General features: G+C 46.4%; 1 protein-coding gene across 2 annotated transcripts in view; it reads right to left on the minus strand.

Annotated features, from left to right (window-relative positions):
• Positions 1-21,387, minus strand: part of LOC118317402 (inactive dipeptidyl peptidase 10) — a 28,073-nt gene that overhangs the window by 5,702 nt on the left and 984 nt on the right. Inside the window, exons 2-15 of one of the 2 annotated variants that reach the window (XM_047331280.1) lie at positions 14,615-14,729; positions 13,774-13,869; positions 13,239-13,333; positions 10,509-10,580; positions 6,193-6,245; positions 5,506-5,587; positions 4,840-4,960; positions 4,568-4,722; positions 3,674-3,771; positions 3,391-3,514; positions 2,935-2,976; positions 2,737-2,841; positions 2,008-2,099; positions 1,114-1,161 (exon numbers count right to left, since the gene is read on the minus strand). In XM_047331280.1, the coding sequence (XP_047187236.1) occupies positions 1,114-1,161; positions 2,008-2,099; positions 2,737-2,841; positions 2,935-2,976; positions 3,391-3,514; positions 3,674-3,771; positions 4,568-4,722; positions 4,840-4,960; positions 5,506-5,587; positions 6,193-6,245; positions 10,509-10,580; positions 13,239-13,333; positions 13,774-13,869; positions 14,615-14,729 (1,298 nt within the window). The other variant, XM_047331281.1, reaches the window with a different exon arrangement.

Below are 21,387 nucleotides of genomic sequence, written 5' to 3' on the forward strand. Positions count from 1 at the left end.
GTTGTGACATTCATGGTCCCCAGATAACGTATCCCGCGCAAAAAATCCCAGACTTTTCTGTGGAAATGTCTCAACAGCTCTACTGGACAGACGGCAATGGAAACTGGTGCAGACATTCATGTTCCCCTCAGGATGATGAACTTTCATGACCTCCCTGACTCATTCATTCATTTAACATATTCCTTTAAGTTTGTCCAATACATTGTTTCACATGGTTATTGGTTTTATTAAAATACCTACAAAATATAACAACAGTCCCATGAGCCTCAGGTGTACTTTGTTTTTAAGGCTAATTAGGGAAATGTCAGCATGCTAGTCATGCTAAACTAAGATGGTGAACATGGAAACATTTCCTGATAAAAAATATACACCAGCATGTTTGTGTTATCACTGTTTGTATTGTGCGATTCTTGCATCTGTTTTAAGTTATAACCAAGTGGCAATCCACCGTGACGCCACCCATTGGTTTGTGAGCTGCCATTTTGAAATTAAGCATTTTGACCTGCACCATCTTGGGGTTTTTTTAACCAGACATAAGAGCAGTGTGTGTCAAACTGAGAGATCGTCCACTGGACGCGTACCGACACCCGCAACCATGCAACGATTGGACGGTACCAACTGTCGATCAAGCTGTATCCACGCCCCAATTCAAGCTTCATCGTCTATTTTACTCTAAATCAGACCGTAAGTTATAAAATGAACGGAATGTTGTATTGAAGAAGACTTGAAACTCGCCATTGAACCATAAACTCCTCGGGAACATGTTAACTGACGTTATAAATCAAGTGAGAAGCAGAGTCGCTTTCTCATTTCGCAACCAGTGGAGTCGCCCTCTGCTGGTCATTCCAGACATAACAGGCTTCATTTTCCACATTCGGTGATATGTCCATTTTTACATGTACATTCTATGGTTGTAACAAGATGTGCTGCCATAGCAACGTGATACCGGTAATGCAGACAATGTGCAAGTGAGCAGCTGAAGGATGGTTTGAAGATTTCAAACTCCACTACCCGGGAGGCATTAGTAGAGTAAATATCTGCTTTAAAGCATTGTGTAGAATCTGTGTTTTTACTGTGGTTATAGGCAGTTTTACCACATGGGAGCGTGCTTACCTGTAGAGGTGTCGGCTCTGCCTCGACTCCTCTGTGCTCAGGAAGTAGCTGACGAGGAGAAAAAGAGACGCACCACAGACACAAGCGAGTTACTCAACACTGCCGAAGAGCCGCAGATCGCCTTCGGGTGTGTTCGCTTCATCCTAATTATTCTTGTCATCAATTATTCATGACAAGAACCTTTCATACACATATTTACATACTTCGGCATGTTTAAAAAAACACAAAAAAACTGCTCCGTGTCACGTTTCATTGGTGACACAGCGTTTGCGATTTGCTGATTCGAAAGCAACTGAGCAGCGGATTGACGTCGTCCCGGTATCGTTCGGGGGGGTCGACTATCCTAACTTCTCTGCCTGGAAACGAAAAGAGCCGGATCAACCCGTGGACCTCAGGACTGAAAAGCAGCTGTCTAGAATCAATTACAATTGTCTTTGCCGTGATTGTCTCACGCCTCAGCCGGTCTGTTCACGATCTGCGCTGTTCTGCTCCCAGCGAGAGAGAGATTTCGGCAATAATCCGCTCGGGTCGAGAGTAAGTGGTCCTTTGTCCCCTTCAGTGGCAATCCAGTGCCACAGGCAAAGGCAGAGTCAAAGCCATTTTCTTTGGCTTTCTTTAGGAAAAAAAACAATGAGATCAATGCTTCGCGTGTACGGTTCAAACGGAGTCTGACCTAATGAAGGAATTTGCTCTCCGGCGGCCGACCTGTCTATCTCACCTCACAGAGAGGGATGACTATTTTCATGGTGGGCACTATTCTATTCACTCACTGTGTAGTCATAGAAAGCAGCTGCAAGCTGATAATTGTGATTCAACCTGGCCCACGCACGCACGCACGCCCGCACGCACGCACGCACACGCACACGCACACGCACACACACACTCGCGACGTACATTTTTCCAGCCTTCTCGTCCAGGGCGCAGAGCAAGGTGACGTCCCAGCTCCCCGATGTCAAGAAGCGAGGGGGGACGGACGGGACGGCCGGCTGCGTTGCACAGAGAGACAGAGATGAGGAGGAAGGTAGAGGCAGGAGGCAGGCGTGCAGAATAAAAATAGGTGCGGCGACACATCCGAGTGTGTGTCAGAGGATGAGGTGAAAATGGAAAATGAAAAAAAAAAAAAAGGACAGACACAGGAGAGAGAACTTTGGATTTGATGCCGAGCCACTAATGGTTTACGTGAGGCCAAAGGTGTAAGAGTGGACGACCCCGATAACTATAAAACATGCTTTGCTGCTCTTTAATGCCAAATCTGCATCACTCTTCTATGAGAAAATAAGTCTAATAAACATTTTTAATTCCCCCAATCGGGATGAACTTCATTCCTTTAAAAAAATGTAAAGGGCAAAGGACAGTAAAATATTAATCAGTGAAAACACTTCTTCACGCCTCCTTGATCCTTAAATAATACTTTGGTGATGCTAAAAATACAGGGAGGAAATAAAATAATTTGATTTGCTTGGCTGATGACGGAGGGTGGAGAGGGTCTGTGATGTGCTGCAGAGAACTCACACCGGCTTTTATTTGACCCTCGCTGAAACGTCAACAGCCAGTGTTTTGTTGGACGTGATACGAGGACGAGACGAAGGTGTGAAAAAAGTCCTCGGCACTAAAAAATCTGACCTGCGCCGAGAGGCCGGCGACGTGGTGAAACTCCCCACGAGCGCCTTGCTTCGCTGGCAGGATGGTGTAAAACACGGAGCCGTCGGCAGAGAACAGTGGGACGCCCTGTCGAGAAAAAGTGAAAAGGATGAAGATAAAAAGATGAATAAATACGGCAGAGATTAATATGCGCGAATAGACTCAACGAGAAACACTTACCTGTCGTTGGTTTTGCATAATGTCCATGGCCATTTTGTGTTTCTGCGGATTAAAAAAATCACATGTATTTACTAACCATTTAAAATGCACTTCTAAATATCACAGTATAAATAAAGCGTATTATGTACATTAATTATTAAGAATCGCGTTAATAAATAATTGGCAATGGGTAAACTGAAATCGGAGGGGGGGGGGGCACAGACGGATGGAGGGGGGGGAAACAAGCAATAAAATACGGCAGCACATCACTGAAAATTCTTCTCATGCAGCAAATGACCTTAAATATTAATTCCGGCCCGTAGAGATTTGAAAAGCGTATGAGGAAATCAATCCTAGTTCCCAACACAAGTGTAAAAAATTTTTTAAAAAAGAGGCAAAAAAGAAATTCCATTAAAGCCGCGTGTGGCGGTGAAGGCCATTTGGATTACTAATGTGGACCGGCCGACGGCGGCTCACCTCGGAGCAGGCCCCTGTGGTGGCCTCGCACACGCACAGCACTGATTGGTTCTGGGCGCGGTTCAGCCAACGGACCGCGAGGCGCGTGCTGCTGATCCAGGTCACCATGGAGATGTAGCTCTCTCTGGGGGGGGGGGGCGATGCAGAGAAGTCATACGCGGGATTTGAGAAGATTGGAAAAAAGTAGAGGGAAAAGGGACGGGGAAGGGAAGGGAGAAGGAAGCAGTGAAGGGGAGAGGATTTCTTTGTACAGTCGAGGTGTTTATTCGCGCACAGTACCGACCTGGTCCTGAGGGAGTCGGGAGGCATCATCTCCAGGGTGTGAGCCGGACCGTACAGATTCACCACAAACAGACTGACTGATGGGATGCTTGATCCGGCCTTTGAGCAACAAGGGAAAGAAAATGAATCAGATAAAGCAACTAAAACACAAAGTTTGAATTTTTTCTTTTTAGCCACACTAGCAGCACTGGCAATGTCGGGCTGTCAACGGAAACAACTATTGGATGGATTACTACAAAATGTATTCCAGATTTCCAGAAGTTACTAGAAGATGAATAAACATGACTTTGGCGATCAGCTGATTTGATCCCTTGAACCGACAGCAAGTCAAATATTTCTCACCAATCGTCTTAAAGGGGCAGTATCGTCTTAAAGGGGCAGTAAGCGATTCGGAAGAAAGCTTATTTCTCCCTTTGTTCTTGTGATTATACTGCTCGGGCCAGGACGAGAAGCCGCGACCTCGGGTGTGGGAGTCCAACGCACTGACCACTAGTCCAAAACCGCGGCTAGCACGTCTCTTAAAGTGTGCACGAGTGATGTTTACAAACTGCACTCGCAGTGTTGTGTGGTGCGGTCCGCACCACTTATTTGTTTTAGATTTATGGAGCCGAAAACCCAATTCTTTTCCCCGGCGCACATGCAAAAGCGACAGCTAGCGGACGGTGAGGAAATACTCGCTGATGTCTTACAAAAGATGTGTTGCTTCAGAATCCCTTACTGCCCCTTTAAGTATTTTAACATCTACTCGATTTATTGGCAGAAATATTCGTGGTGAACAGGTGATTATGTGGTGGTTGTCCTAAAATTGGGTACAGACGTTCGTGTCCAGCGCCTCATGCAGCCTCACTGCAAAGACCCTGCGGTTGTAGACACCAGTAGAAAACCAGTGTTCTACCTTGGGATAGGGGAAGAGCATGTTGGACGGATAGAGACCGCCTAAGAACTGAGGTACTTCCATCACAGGCGTGGCAGAGTTGTTGATGCTGAGGTACGCCAGCCGGGCCCCGTCCATCGACCACCAGTGGGCCACATAAGACAGGAGCACCTCCTCTGTTTGAAAAAGACAGCAACAGTTATTTTTAAGATGTCAAAGTATAATTCTGCTTCTCAACTTGTTTTGTTTTTTCATCTTCTGATTTGTCCGTGAAGCTGGAAAGCTTTCCTCACCCTCATAAGTCCAGTCGGAGATCCCGTTCGCCACTCTCTGCCCCCGCTCGGTGGTCGTGAGGCGCAGCGGTTTGCCGGTCACACTCGGTTTGTAGTAGATATCTCCGTCAAACACATAGGCCTGGCATGAGCGGCACGCACAAGACGAGTCCATTATCAAAGACAGCGTGGTTACACACACACACACACACACACACACACACACACACACACACACACACACACACACACACACACACACACACACACACACACACACACACACACACACACACACACACACACACACACACACACACACACACACACACACACACACACACACACGGGGGCGAGAGCCAATACATCATTACTTGCCAGGTACTCTAATATGCTGCATATGAGCAATGACATAGCATCAAAAGTGAATTACATTACAGGAAAAGGTAGATGACTGATATAATAGGTGTAAAGCGACATCATAACAACAAGCACGCAGTCACTTCAACCTCCTCCGAGCTGGGGGTCCCTCCGTAATTGCAAAGACATGGCACCATTGATGTCATCGTTGAGAAAACGATGTCGAATGAAGGCCATTCAAACACAGACAGTATCGTGATAGATTGAAAGAGGTTGATAAAAATCCTATCCCATCCAGACGCATTGATCAAGTGCCACATGTCTCACCAGCTGGTTCCCCTGAGGCCCCCAGGAAGCGTAGTGGAGCGCCGCCTTCGGCCTGTCCGGAGGTCTCAGCTCCAGCAGATCCCTGCAGCGCACATAAAGACTCAAATAATAATCGGTTCATTACGGGGCGACAGTCCCGTCTAAAGCCCCTCCGAGGTCCGTCCATGCCCCTGGACCTTGAAAGAGATACTGTACACTGCGAGGACAAATGGGGGGGGGGGGGGGGGGTTCAAGATGCAGCGAAAGGAAAAACAATGGCGGTCGGTTCATGCAGGGGTGCAACTCTCCGCACTCTGTAGAAGCAGACATTTCCCTCCAAGGCATGTAGTTCAGGCAACGATTGATTTCGCGGCTCTTCCTGAAAATCCTTTCCAGATCGACTCATTAGGAGGATCCAGGGGAACCATCCATACTGTGTAGCCACCACTGAGTTTTTCCCACCACTGATACATATAATGCAGAATATGAATCTCAAGCAGTGAAATCTGAAGAACAGCACAAACCTTCGTGGAACCTGCGGACGGACACCGACGAATGAGTGCATGTCTGACGGAAAGGTGAGGTTCTGATTCGATGACGCGCGCCCTTTGACTTCTCTTCTTCCTTTTAATTCGTAGGCCTGCTTGCGTCGGCAACGCTCATGCCCAGTGCAGCCCCATGCATTATAGCATTCACGGTTCCACCTACCCATTAGCCACATTGTAGATAGCATAGGAGGCAGTGAAGGACTGAGAGAACACCTGCAAGAGGTAGAGGATATCATGCATATACAAGGTGCGCCACACTGAGATGACACCACATTTATTTAAGTGCTCACACACGCTCATACACGTTTTAAATAAAGTTAAATGAAACACTAGGAAGAGGAAACTTATTTGCATTATGCAAATTCTTCTCAAATGACTGAATTCCTGCATCGAGCGGCTTATTGCTCTCATGAAACCGCGGCAACGCCACTATGCAACAGAACTATAAAGGCAATTATTCATTGAGCCTTAAATTTATTTACTGATAATAGGTCAATAACAATTACATTTTATTATTTTTCCCTAAAAAAGCAGTAAAAGCAATGTGTCTACTGTCCTGTATGTAGCGCTGCAACTGACCATTATTTTCTTGATTAATCGATTAGTTGTTTGGCCAATAAAATGTCATAAAATGGTAAAAAATCTCAACCATGTTTCCCAAAACCACCAAGATGACGTTTTGTTTTGTCCACACACCAACGATATTCAGTTTACTGTGACAGAAGAGCAAAGAAAACAGAAAACATTCACATTTAGGAAGCTGAAATCAGAGAATTATGGCTTTTTTTTACTTCTTGAAAACTACTTGAACCGATTCCTCGATTATCAAAATAGCTGGCGATTCAGTTAGTAGTCGATTGCTGATCGATTAACCGATTAACTTTTGCAGCTCTAACTGTACGTATTACACATGTATGCTCAATTTGAATGGACCAAGCATCTTGACGTTGCGTTGATCGTTATTGAGCCAGTCACAGCTCAGTGCTACGGAACTAATTCATCGGAGTCATTAAAACCTCTGGCGGCAAATTTCCTCCATATTACATCATTACTGCGATCACAGGCGAGGAGCAGAAATTCGGAACACTGACTTTAGTCTGAAGTGAAAGAGACAACGTCAGCGACGTGCCAATGGAGAGGAAAAGTACAGAAACCAAAATCTTATTAATACAGCGAGTATCCTTCAGCAACTGAGGTCTATTGTGGCGAACAAACTCCGTCGCAACCCCGAACCCGAGCGTCAGCGGTTAGTTCGATGAATGATTAAATTAACGAGCCGAAAAAGACTTAGCGAGCAGAATCAATGAATGTGTGCTTGTGTATATACACGTGTGTGTGTGTGTGTGTGTGTGTGTGTGTGTGTGTGTTAATTCATCACGGCATTAACTGATGACTTCTTGGTGTTGTATTGATTTCTAGCATTTTGTCTTTTGTTCCGAACCCAAATGGTTGGAAGCAGGCTCTTGTGCCCGGTGGCCTCTGAAAGCCCCGCAGCCTCCCGGGAAACAAGTTCCTGAAGAAATGAAATGTCACATCCTCTGTGGAGCACACCTCCCTTATTGCGGCGATATTGGATTTCTCCCCACGCTTTGTTTTGTTTGCCTGTTGTTAGAAAAATGCATGGATGGAGTGACACGGGGGGTAAAAGCTAAAGGAGGGGAAATAACTGCTAAGGCTGTGTGAATGAAACTGAAACCTCTATGAAAGGGGGGGGGGGGGGGGGGTTGTACCAGGAAAAGGAGCGTTGCTTCACAACCGAAAATTGCTGCACAGAAGGAGGAAGGAGGGAATTGGTCAAACAGGAAAAGAGTGAGGGATGAAGATAGAGGGAACAGAAACAAAGACAAGAAGGGGAGGAAGAGGATGGCGAGGAAGCAGAGAGGGCAGAGGCACCGACGGGCAACTCGGCACCCAGCTGAGGCCGGCCATCACTCATCCGAGACCAAGGGGGGGGGGGGGGGGGGGGGGGGGGCGTTCGCCCGCGAGCACAATGTCCAATCAGCTGCTCGTGATTTGTTAAGAAACCCGGGTGATTCTGTTGATGATTTAAGGTCGCATAGCCGGTGGCGGAGGCTGTAAGTCACAGTGTGTGTGTGTGTGTTTGTGTGTGTGTGTGTGTGTGTGTGTGTGTGTGTGTGTCTGTGTGTGTGTGTGTGTGTGTGTGTGACAAACGGGCAGAGAGAGTGAGAGCATCTGTCTCCGAGAGGCGGGCCGAACTCTAATATGCTGCCGGTAACATGTCATAAATCCTCCAGATTGCTCAGCTCGTCGTCGTCGTCGCCTCCCCCCCCCCGTACACCCCCGCCCCCTCCCTTCAACCGCTGCTGCCAAAACAGCCGCAAACTCAAAGATAACGTATAGAGATTATAAACAGCCTTTGCATGACGATACTGGGGTTCTGTCGAACACTGACGAGAGATCACGCCGTCCGCCCTCCTCACAAGCAGCCCCCACGGAACGAAGCCCTGTCAGCAACTGCTGCAGAGTGCACACACGACTCCCTCTTGGCATTTCACTTTCCCTAAACTGCACTGTTCCCGACAGGCACAGGGCTGTTTGGCTTTTCTCTCATCAACCACCCCCCCCCCCAAAAAAAAACTCTTCCTCCCTCGCCAGCTTAATTCAAACAGGCCCCCGAGGAGGAGCGATCTCTTCCTGCATAGGAATCTGCTCTCTCTTGTTCCCATGTGGCCGAATCACTGACTCACTTCAATGTCTTAAACCCTCATATGAAAATCTGTTTATTTTCACCCACCAGGCACCCCCCCGACATGTTAATCCTCCTGAGAAGCCTTTTGAACAGTACACAGAAGCCTGCTCGTCCATTCTACCTCCACTGCACCTCTCTCCATCCGGCGTGTCTCTGTCATTCCTCCATAACCACTCTGATTGATGTCAACCGGGCGGTGTATCTAAGGCCAAATGGTGCATATCCCATTATTCCTCCCCCCTCTCTCTTCTGCCACTCTCTGCAAGCGAGCCGCTCCTCTTCCAAAACCAGCGAAAAAAAGCTGGTGCCGGGTGCAAACTGCTTCAGTCAGCACAAATCCCACCCAGAGATGGACAGAGGGGGGGGGGGGGAGATGAAGCAGGAGAGAGAAGGAGGGACCTAGAAAGAAGGGGATGACTGGGGGAGTAGCCTACATGCATATGAAGTGCCAACCATGTTCACACACACACACACACACGCACACACACAGGCACACGCACACACGCACATCCACTTCTAAATACACAGATGATTCCAGGTGGCGTGTTACCACTTGCCTCCGATTTCCTCGAGTGTGCGTACACACACGGAGCATACAGATGAGATCAGACAGAATCCTGCTGCTATGAGAGGAAGTATGCTAATGACGTGGCATGAATCAACCAAAGCAAACCAAAAAAAGGAAAAAAGCAAAGAGCTTTTTAAATGTATTGGATGGATTAAATGTATGTAGACCGCTCAATAATTCAGTTAGGATGCGCTGTTGTGTTTGTGACGAATGCCGTAACACAGCAACAGGCTCATTCGTTCCCCCCCCCACACACACAGAGAATAGGATACAGCAAAAGCAGGTCTCTCCCTCTCTCTGAAGAAAACCCAGCGAGATGGACGAGACTGAACGAAAGGAGAGTGTGCGACGGAGCGGCAAAAATCTGCGTTGGGATTTTTAATAAAAACGCGAGGAAAAAATGAAAAAAAGGGCTTTTTTTCTTTCCCCACTATTTCTGTTTTCTGCCTCTGTTGATCACTTGCACGTTACACAACCTGGCCGCCCTTCGGGCTCCGCGATGCCAAAGTGAAGGGAGTGACGGATCTATGTTTTGTTCTTGCTAAATCTTCTCCGGAACCACCCGCCGTTGTGATTCTTGGCGGCGTCTCATTTAAATTCTCCAGCGAAGAAGCAGGGCCATTTCATTTCCGCAGCCCCCAACTTTACAGTCCCCCATTCCCCCCTTCCCCCCTTTTCCCTTTGCTGCCCGCTTCACACTGATCACTCACTCTTAAGATTTCCTCAACCCCCTGCGCCTACCACCTTCCACCATCCGCCAGTTTAAATATTCAACTCCCCATATGTTATTCCCGTCATTTGGCAGGCGGTGTTTCAGAGCTACAGAATGCTGCAGCAGCAGAAATCAGCGCAGGCACACACACACACACACACACACACACACACACACACACACACACACACACACACACACACACACACACACACACACACACACACACACACACACACACACACACACACACACACACACACACACACACACACACACACACACACACACACACACACACACTCTCCTCTCTGTTGCTGCTTTGGGGCTCAGATTCACGACGCCATTGTTCCGCAGCAATACAGCTTCTCTTTGATAGTTAGTCCATAATTTAATTTAAGTCACTGGATATTTTCCTGTAGGTACACAAAACAATTATGACGTGGTGCTAAATCGGAGTCAACTTGACATTCAAAGAAGACTTACCGGTTGAATGTTGTACGCCAAGAGGACAAAACTCTTGTCTGCGGACACTTGGAATTTAGTGGTGGACAGATCCTGGGGAAAAAGAAAGGAAAATTGGAAAACGTGTTAAAAGAAACGTTGCATTTCTACCGTGGGGAAAGTGTTTTTTTTATCAATCAATGGTTTTCTTCCAATTTATTTTTGGATCATTTGCTTACAAAATGTGTCTGTTGGAGTTCTTCAAGGGTCAATCCTGGGACCTATCTTATTCTCCCTTTATGGCAACATTACCTGGGAGTTTGTCTGTCTATCTTATCGCTGCTATGCTGATGATGTCCAGCTTTATGTGTGAGAGCAGTGGGACAGTAAAATATGGCTATTTTACATAATTGTTTCAGTGAAACAGAAGTTAGAGCATCCCGATGTTCTGCAATGCGACCTGTTTCCCATGTCGACGATGTTATTAGTAATTATAGAGATTTAAATCTAATATTTACGATCTGATTGGACTGTGTGTCTTGTGACTGATTAGACAGTATTTTAATAGAAAAAGAAAGAAAAAAGTGTTTTAATGTAAAATGAGGTTGATGAGTGTGTCTGTTCAGATGAGTTCTTGAATCTCAAATTTTCTGCAGCCTCAGTTATTCAGAACTCGTGTTATTTTCATCTAATCACAATTTTTGTGCACTGATCCAAAAATAATGTTCCCAGAAGAAGAAAAAAAGGTTACTGCTCTGCAACCTTTTTGATTACAGCCCTTAACCTTGTCTGCTTTGACGGGTAACACAATCAATTTTACAACCATAAAAGGTCAGAATGAGTTTGAGAGATACTGAACCAAAGTTACAGCGCCACAAACATGGTTGAAGTGTAAGTAGTTTTTTGGCACAAAAGGGGAATAAAACACATGTAGTAGTACTTTTTTTTTTAAAACCTTAGGAGCCACAGCCACAAGTGTGATAAAGTTGTGTCATAAAGTGTTGCAGTGACATGGGGACCCTATACGATGCTTTGTACAGATACAATCGGGACACTTTCTAACGATGTATAATTTATCAAGGTTGAGGGAAAGATTAAATCTGCAACACACCAAAACACTGAAAGTGTAGCGCCACAAAGGCCAAAGGGTCCCACGGGTGGGACAATGTATTTCAAATGCAAACAACAAACTGCATCCCGGACTTCATCCAGTTTCGTTTCTGCACATCCTCACTTTGATATTCCACTGAGTTCCTGTTCGAGCCAAGAAGCTGTAGCACAAAGATATTTAGTTCAAAATCCTGCTGAAAAAAAAATCACTAACCATGAGCTCCACGGCGTTTTCCCACATCACACCGTTGCTTCACTACACTGCACTGGCCTCCTGTCAAATTTATGATGTTTGATTTATGAATTCAAAATCCTTCTCATGAGGTGATTCGCAGTTTGTTTATGTCGGGTTCCTGATGCCATACACACCCATTAGGCTACACACGTCATCCGAGGGATCCTGGTGACCAGGCTTTTGCTTTTCCTGTCTCCTAGATTATGAAACAGTCTCTCTCTCTAGGGAGCGATATTATATATGAAACAATATTATTAGTGCTGCATTTCCCCAAGAACTGAACTGCACTGGCCTACCAAACGATGCATTAAAGTGACCACATTTGTCCCGGTGGCTGAAGCTGTGTCGCCTTTTGTGTGATGAATAAAAATATTCCAGTTTGCAAAACAAGACTTCAGTTATGGAAGAGTATTAGGGCCAGGCATAAGGGAAAAAAATGAGGGGGAAGATATAATTAATTTATTTAACATTTCGAGAATAAAGTCAAAATGTCAAAATAAAGTTGAAATGTCGAGATTAAAGACGAAATAGCCCTAAACATTCCAGTTCAGCTGTCACACATCCACGTTAACTAACGTTAGCGAAGCTACGCTAGCTCCGGTAACTACATGCCTCGCAAAATTCATCAACGTTTTGTTGGCAATTTAAATGTTATCGTGTCTGGATGCACGTTGTCGTTCATGTGCAAACACTCGTTGTCTCATGCTTTGTTTCTTCCAGATTCAACTGTCAATTATAATATCACAACTTTACAACTTGGTTAGCAGCTAGCGTTGAGTAGCAAACTGGCTAGCAAAACATGAACATCTGGTCGGTTGGTGCTGAAAAGTGCTTCCGGGTCACAATTTTCGACTTTTTCCCGAAATAGTATTTCTACTTCATTCTTGACATTTTCACTTTATCCTCGGAATGTTGAAATAAAATCTGCCCCCTCATTCCCAAAATTTGACGTTATGTTTAATCAATGTTATCTCAGCAATACGGGGAGCACCTGTGTACCTCTTGGTATTCATAAAAGAAAATATCTCTGTCTTATGAACCGCCCCCCCCACGCAACAGTGGAGAGAGACTTCTTCTGAACCTGACAACACAACCCTGCCTCGAGCTCGGCGGCGATGACCCACATAAGTCTGACAGTGTCGCGCAGCAGAGGCGGTGTTCGAGATGATGCCCTGGCTTGGAAAAATTCTCTTTGAAGGCACATGAGGACTCACACGAGCAGCCAGATTTGGGGGGGGAAACGAGCTGATGCACCGTCGCTGTGCCAAATCTTTTCTGGTCTCGACTGTGGGATGTGGAACAGTGGCGACTCTACAGCTTCTCTTCCCCTCAATCTGGAAGCGCCATTCCTGTGTGTTGGGCCCAGGTCGATCCAGCTGTCTGTGGAATACGAGCCAATCGGTACTTAAAACCCCTGTGTAACTCACCAGGGAGCTGTTGTCCAGCAGCGTCGCGGTGAGGTTGCTGTTGAGGCTGAACGACAGGACGTGTCCCTCTCGGGTGCGGACAGCCACTTCGTTTTCTGACAGGGGGACAAAGGGAGAGAGACAGAAGGATTCTGCGATGACCTCGTTTCCCAAGAAAGCAGAGGTGGTTTTGCTGCGTCCGCTAAAACCAGCGGCTCGGTTTAAGGCGAGATCATTCAAAAGGAGGGAACCTCACTGAAATGGAATAATTGATGGAGTGGACGCTGATTCAGGAAGACGGAAACCGTGGATGTCTGAAGCAGAAGTATTTATTATAAGAGCTCAATATTGAGGAGACTTCCGGTTCGCTACACAGATCAACAGGTTCACAGTGTTTGGCGTCTCTGTAGTGTATTTAGCTTTGAGTAATGTCATCTCCCCGCGACTATGACTGCTCTCAGATTGCCATAGATAGGATGGCCTTGCTTGGTGCCTGAGAAAAGCCTCATCTGAAGAGTTTTTCAGGAAGGATAGATGAGAATTCTTCAACACTCACCGTTCAACCACGCCACGCTGGGGTCGTGGACCTTGAAGTCCTCGCTCTCCAGATCCTCCATGGTGAGATGGGAGCGGAGCAACAAGTGGGATTCATCTTTGAGGGGAAGAGCGAGTTAGTTTGTGTGTTTACAGACAAAGCAAAGCCAGAGCATGTTTGCAGCCTGGCCTGTATTTCAAGCTTCATCCTTGGATTCTCTCTCTGGTTTTTTTTTTATGCATCTTAAGTGGCACCATTAATGTTTGTAGCTTCCCCATTTCATGCCTCCCTTTAGGCCAAAGTTTGACATTTTGAGAACCACTCTTATTCACTGCATAGTTAGACTTCCGTTAAATACATCTGCAGGAGAAAAATCTGTCTGTGTCCTGTTGAAAAAGTAATCACATCTTGTTTGTTTTATCCGAACATACACCAAACATGTAAAAAAAAAAGGGCCTTTTTTTTAGGGGGGCGGGTTTTAATCTCCAAGAGACTATTTTGTGGTTGCCTGGCAACTGCTCCGAGCCAAGCAATTCTCACTGGGATTATAACCCCACTCTATAAAACGGTGAATTGTCGTTTTACTACTGCAGGTTTCGTGCAGATGGAACAAACAACGATGTAAAGTGTTAATTTGTGAGATTCGGAGGTGCCAATGGAAGACTCAAGGCTAGCGGCTTCCACCTGCTCCCAGTCTTTGTGCTAAGCTAATCAGTAAATAAGTACATTTTCCCACCGAACCGTCAAACTGTTCCGTTCATTCCCCACATTACAACTCTTCTCTGCTTTGTTACTTTTTTTTTTGTTTACTTTCACCCTCCATCTCTTCCCCTTCTTTTCCCCCTCCTCTTCCTCCTCTTACCAGGCGTGAGGAGGATGACGGAGAGAATGACCAGGGACATAACCGCCACGATCACCACCATGGCGATTCCTATGCCCTTCCAGTTCCGCGGGGGACCGTCGGAACTCCCCAGGTCCTGGAACAAACACACACACACACACACACACACACACACACACACACACACACACACACACACACACACACACACACACACACACACACACACACACACACACACACACACACACACACACACACACACACACACACACACACACACACACAGATGATGAATGTGAGGAGGACGACATTAGTGCTGCTTCATTTCCACAGCCCCACAAAAAGATTCCTCCCTGACAGTTATCTCAGCACGGTGAGTCTCAGGGGAGGGGGGGGGATTTAGGGTCTCCAGCATCGCAGACCTCGCTGGCTCACACTCATTTTCCACATGAGAAACGCGCAAAAATTATTGCATGTGAGAAATCAGACTGTAATTGCAGCAGCGTTTTTTTGGTGGCAGCGCCGTCATTTTTCTTCATTATCATCTCCGCTTTCACCTGTTTCGTGACTGATGGGTCGTGCAGTGCCGCTGAAACAGAAGGGGGGCTGAGTGAAGTTGTCAAGAAAAAACTACAGTGTGCTTCGACAGCAACAAGCCGCTCTTCATCTGCAAAGAGCTGCCTCTGGGATTCATTCAACGGCTCTGGATGAAGTTGTTAACGAGGCTATAAAGCGCAGATATACGATGAGTTACAGACAAAGCTACAGTTGCACAGCAAGCAAAACTTCCAGTTTTGCCTCTGTATGCGATCGGGAGGGGGGGGGGGGGGCTGATGGAATGAGCCGGCAATCGAAAACACTTGTGTGCTTGTTCCCGGGGGCCACGCTCCGCTCCCTCGCAATGAGTGGCTGGCGCCGCATGCCAGCTGGAGTGTGAGAGTTAAATCACAGCGAGCAACCATAAAACTCAGCCTTCATGACGGATGCCCAAAGCTTAACCCCCTCTGGCGGCCTCGCTGGTCCCCGCTCTCACCACCCTCCAGGCCCCCCGAGGAGGCCGACGGCGGAAGGGGGGCAACTCTGCGGTTCACCGGTCGACAGATTGCTGCTCCCTGGGTCACACCAGCTGTCCCCGAGTCTGGGCAATCGGCCACACTCCTGTTGAAACCTCCCAACCTATAGCAGTTCCCCCCCCCCCGCCACACACACACACACACACACACACACACACACACACACACACACACACACACACACACACACACACACACACACACACACACACACACACACACACACACACACACACACACACACGAGGGCCATTGAACTATCTCCTGGCACTTGTGTAAGAATGCGGAATACTGACACTGTACTTACATAACCTTCGTCAAAATGTCTTAAAGAACCCCATTGCGATAAATGTGAAGTATAGTGAAATAGCAGAAACTAAAGATTAAAGGTGCAGTAGAACCAAAATAAGGTGAGATTTCTATTTTATCCCTCCCTTAACATCGCGTTGTAAAAGGGAAGCTGTTTGACTTTTACAAGCGAGATGAATCGGAAGACATCCGAGGTTTGCTTTGGCTTGACCGGTTGCCAGGCGCAGGACTCCCTGCCAAGGTCTCGTCGTTATTATATAGATAACCTTGGCTGCGGCATCGTGATGCGCTCAAATGAAAACCGGCCACCAGTTGCGCCCGCGGGAACAACTTTTAAGTGATGTTTGAACTCAGTGCAGGCCAGCGCCGGGAAGACTGATGTCTACGGCTGTGTGTCTCCACTGGCCTGACTAACGCTCTTCTTTTATTTATTTTTTATCTCATTCTCCTGCCCTCTCCGACACCCAATCTCTCCGTGAGCCACTATTATCCCCCCATCAGATGAAGAAACCTACAGTAGAGAACGGAGGCTTTGGTAGAGGACAGTCAATACTGCATCGAACTGCACCTTTAGCACTTTCTGCCTCGCTGAGCTGGTATCACTTTTTGAGAAAACTGAGAACTTTGAATTGAATCTCATCTTACACACCCTGGGTATATGTTGTATAAAAACTACCATCCATTAAAAAGCAGTGCATATATAATAGTTAAATATCATTAAACATATAATTAGACACACAGATAATGAGAAAAGAATGAAGGATTCTATGGTTACGAAAAAGCACATTGATGCCACGGAAGAAAAGTGAAAACGTTTTGATAGTTTTCACGAAATAACGTGAAACTTTCACATTATTTCGTGAAAACTATCAAAACGTCATGTCACTTTGAGCCATATCCTCGATTTAAAGGTGACATATTATGCTCATATTCAGGTTCATACTTTTAATTTGGGTCACCGCTTGAAAAAGTTTACAAACCTCATTGTTCGGAAAAGGCATCAGTGTTCTCGCACTGCCCAATCCTGCAGCTCCTCTTTTCACCTGCAGTCTAAAACGCCTGGATTTATTTTAGCCCCTCCCACTCCTCCCAATAAACCCCAGTCTGTTGCGATTGGCAAGCTGGCCCAGTCTGTTGCGATTGGTCCACCGATTTTAAAAGATTTGTCGGAAATGTCACCAGAGAAGTGGAGATTCTCAGCTCGCAGGCGGGGGTTACCCCCAAAAGAGTCCAACTGTGACATCAACAAAAACTACAGGGCGGTGTTTGTTCAGTTTGTGGGCGGGCCGGCGCCACAGATACGCAGTGCGCAAACACGAAAAAAACATGAAGAGTGATTTCTGACCTTTAAGACTATCCGTTCTGCGTCGGCACTCAGTTTCAACCATGACGTTTCATGTTAGAATCCTGCGTTTTCCCGAAATAATGTGATACTGATCCTTTTTTCTTTTCCTACCGTGGCAGCAATGCACTGTCGTACAGAGTGGACAGACACATTTCAGATGAAATTCCACCATGCAGTATTTTCATTTCCACGTCCAACCCTCAAATGACTGTGCGCTGAACATGAGAGCTCCTCCTAATGGGATGCACGGCTCCTTATCATTCCCCCGAGCCCAGACAATAAACCTAACTCGCAATTAAAGTGGCATCGTCGTTACGACGGACAGGGAGAATCCCACATTCGTGTAAACGAGGAGTGTTTTGTCACGGACGCAGAATCCCCAGAGTGAACACTGGCGAAGCCGCCCCTCGTGCCGATTGGCTCGCTGGTCACGGCGCACGGGGGATTCTCCGTGCAGCATCATCTGCTGGGCTCAGGTGAAGAGATGGCGAGCCGGGCAGCGTGACTGGCCCGAAGGGTACGTCTTTCGCACCGCAGCATGATTGACAAGCGTATCTCGGCATCGTGAATCTAAATATATCCCAGAGCTGAGTTTTCTGCTGAGCCAAATCAAAAGATGAATCGCACATTGACCTTGTTCCTCAGTGAGCCGTCCAGTTCATTGAGCCCGCCTGGTCCCGGAGGGGTCAAAGCCTGGGTGAGGTGTCAGTCAAACACCAAAGGGCGCGAGAATGCAAATCAAAAGGTCTGTGTGTTCATGGATAACCCCCCCCCCTCGCTGAACGTTTCCCCCTCGAGGCGATTTTCCTTCTTTCTTTTTTCCCCCCTGTCAAACCATGCAGAGCTGCATTAGCGGGAGAGAGAAAAAAAAAAGAAGAGATCTTTCATTTGCCAGCAGCGCTTGGGGGATTTTCACTCATCCAAAGGAGAGAATCAATGGGTTGCACAGTTTTACAGGGTCCCAAGGGAAACAATTAATAGTGGGACTAAAGCCACGGAGGAGACTTTTTAGAGAAGCGCCCTCTGTTGAGCACTGTCTCACTCAAAGTGTGACACCTCCGCGGGGAAGACCTACTCTGACCCCGTCGACCATTTTGATTTTTACAAAAATCGTCATTTATCAAATTGCACACAAATGCAGCCCATTTTTTTTATTTCCCCCCCCCCCCCAGAGCACTGCACACAAGACAAACAGACGACTCCATCTGCATTGATTGAGTTTGAACAACTGAAACGGCACCAGAGCTTAGATTGTGCCGAAACCGGGCCGGCGCTAAGAATTCATAAATTGGACTCAGGAGGCCTCCTTAACTCCGTCTTCTGTGTCTTTGAGCTGCGGAGGATCCGACAATAGATCACATGCAGAGGAATGAAGGGGGAACCAATGCAAGGCGGTTTGAAGATTTCTGGATTTTACATATACCCCTATTCCACCCCCCCTTATAACATCCGGAAATTATGTTTATTACACACGTGACATTGGCAGAGACATCAACGGAAATGACCACCTCCGTGAAAACAAGGGGTTAGATCCATTGGCGGACACACGCACGCACACACACACACACACACACACACACACACACACACACACACACACACACACACACACACACACACACACACACACACACACACACACACACACACACACACACACACACACACACACAGCCGTCAATATAGCCCATATTCCCCCTGACTTTAATGATCCGTCCCTAATTGCTCACGAGCGGGGAAAAGCACGTAGATTAGCAGGTAACCCACATACGTATCGCCTTGTCAATATCCCTCACCGCCTCATTTAAAGCGAAGGTCATCATTAGAGCAGGCGGCTGCGACTTAAAAAGAAGCAAACGGGTTGGAATGGATGGTTTCACCGAGCAGCCGTGGTAATGAGACGCCATACGGCTCAGTATTGATTCATTCGGCGGCTTATCTTTTAACCACATCCAGAGGAATTCATCTGAGTGTACTCACTGCAGCAGCATCACTCCTCACTTGGTGTTTCTTATCTCAAAAAGCAGTGTATGGGACTTTTTTTCCCCTCTTTTCTTTTTTTGCCCTCGAGGCCAATGCCTTGACAATGCAGCACAAGTCTTGGTGAAATGAAAGGCCTGCGCCGCTTCAGCCTCTGCTGCCGCAAGGCCGTCACCTACACCGTCTTCTTCGCTTCACTCTCGCCACCGTGCATTAGGAAATTACTGTACGAAAGAGGGCTCCTGTGTGAGATATAGCTTTTTATTCAACGCGTCCGGCCGCTCGCGGTGACAGAGTCACTATCTCTGCAAAACAAGCAACATCTGTTAATGGAGGCGTGTGGGAACGCCGCGGGCGACACGTTGTACAGTAAAATGTACAACAGATCTATTGTCACTTGTGGCGCCACACAGAAATACTGAATCGGCACATTATACGCCTATAATATGCTTTAATAAAAAAGACTTATAATAACATGCTGGCAGTATACACACGCTATAAGAAATCACTGTGTCATATCAGTGTCGAGAAAAGAGAATCTAAACAAATACGCCTTCGGAAAAAAACAACTAACGAGATCACATCTTCATTTCTTTCCCAGGGTTCAAACTGAACCAGAATGGAAAGCTTTATGGGGGGGGGGGGGGGGGTTTCTGCCATGAAATTGTGATATATGCTCTCGTGGTCGGATGTGTGAGCGAGAGGTAAATACACAAGACACACTGTGTGTCATGAAACAATGACGCACAGACATATGACACAAGTGGCGGAAACCACACACTTCCCCTGATCCGCTGCATCTCCTCACCAACAGAGACACACAGTTGTAAGTGATTCGCCTCATTGTGGGGAAAAAAAAAGCTCATTGATGGTGAGAATGTTGTGACTTGACAATGTTGCCACGGTAGCAGTCAACGGATGATTGGTCTGTGTGGTTGAGGAAACACTTCCAGACAAGTTTCACTCACATTTCCTCACATTTCATCACATAAAGCACGTGTGTGTGTGTGTGTGTGTGTGTGTGTGTGTGTGTGTGTGGGCTGAAGGTTGGCGTGTTGGCTTAATGTCAGCCATCGCCGCGCTCATATCCAATATGAGACACGATTTCACTCATAACGTTGACTGTGCTCAATCCATATCTCGTGAGCGCGTTTGCCACCAGCGGGCAGCTGCAGGGATTTTTCCAAGGAGGGTGATGAGAGGTGATAATTGGTCGACTTGGCCGGAGGTAAACAGAAAGCGGCACAATAACAGTTCTGGACGATAATGTAAGTTTTATTCCTCGGAGGAAACACAAATATGTCCAGCAGCACGTGGACATAAGACCCCGACCGATATGTCGGTATCAGCGCTTACGTTTATGTTTACGTCTTACGTATAATAGTTTATTTTCTTAATTCAAATTCTATATATTTGGTTGTGTTTGTGTTTTATTTTCTATTCATAGTTGTGTATGATAAAAGTTTATGGTTAAACTCAAATATCAATTACATTTCTTTGTCATAAAGGCTGGCTTGATAACATCTTCGGAATCATTGACAGATTAAAATTATATATCGGCCGGCGTATCGGTATCGGAAACCTTGCACTCCCCAATATCGATATATCGGCATCTCCCCTCCCCCAAAGAAAATCCACATCGGTCTGGCTCTAGTGATATGATATTAAATCATTGAGGATTCAGAAGTTGGTACACATGAATCTCGTAAACCTTCTTGGATTTATGGAAAATTTGAAAAATGGCTGCAACCAACGATATTTTCATAATCAATTAATTTGTCGATTATCTTTGCGATTAATCGATCGGTTGTTTGGTCCATAAAGTGTCATAAAATGGTGAAAAATGTCGATCGTGTTTCCCAAAAAGCCCAAGATGATGTTTTGTTTTGTCCACACACCAGAGATTTTCAGTTTACCGTCACAGAGGAGCGAAGAAACCAGAATATACTTTCATTTAAGGAACTGAAATCAGAGAATTTTGACATTTCTTCCATAAAAACTACTTGAACCGATCAATCGATTATCAAAATAGTTGCCGATTAATTTAGTAATCGATTGATCGATTAACTGTTGCAGCTCTAATT

Source organism: Scophthalmus maximus, chromosome 3 (assembly GCF_022379125.1).
Source record: "Scophthalmus maximus strain ysfricsl-2021 chromosome 3, ASM2237912v1, whole genome shotgun sequence".
In the NCBI taxonomy this organism is placed as follows: Eukaryota; Metazoa; Chordata; class Actinopteri; order Pleuronectiformes; family Scophthalmidae; genus Scophthalmus; species Scophthalmus maximus.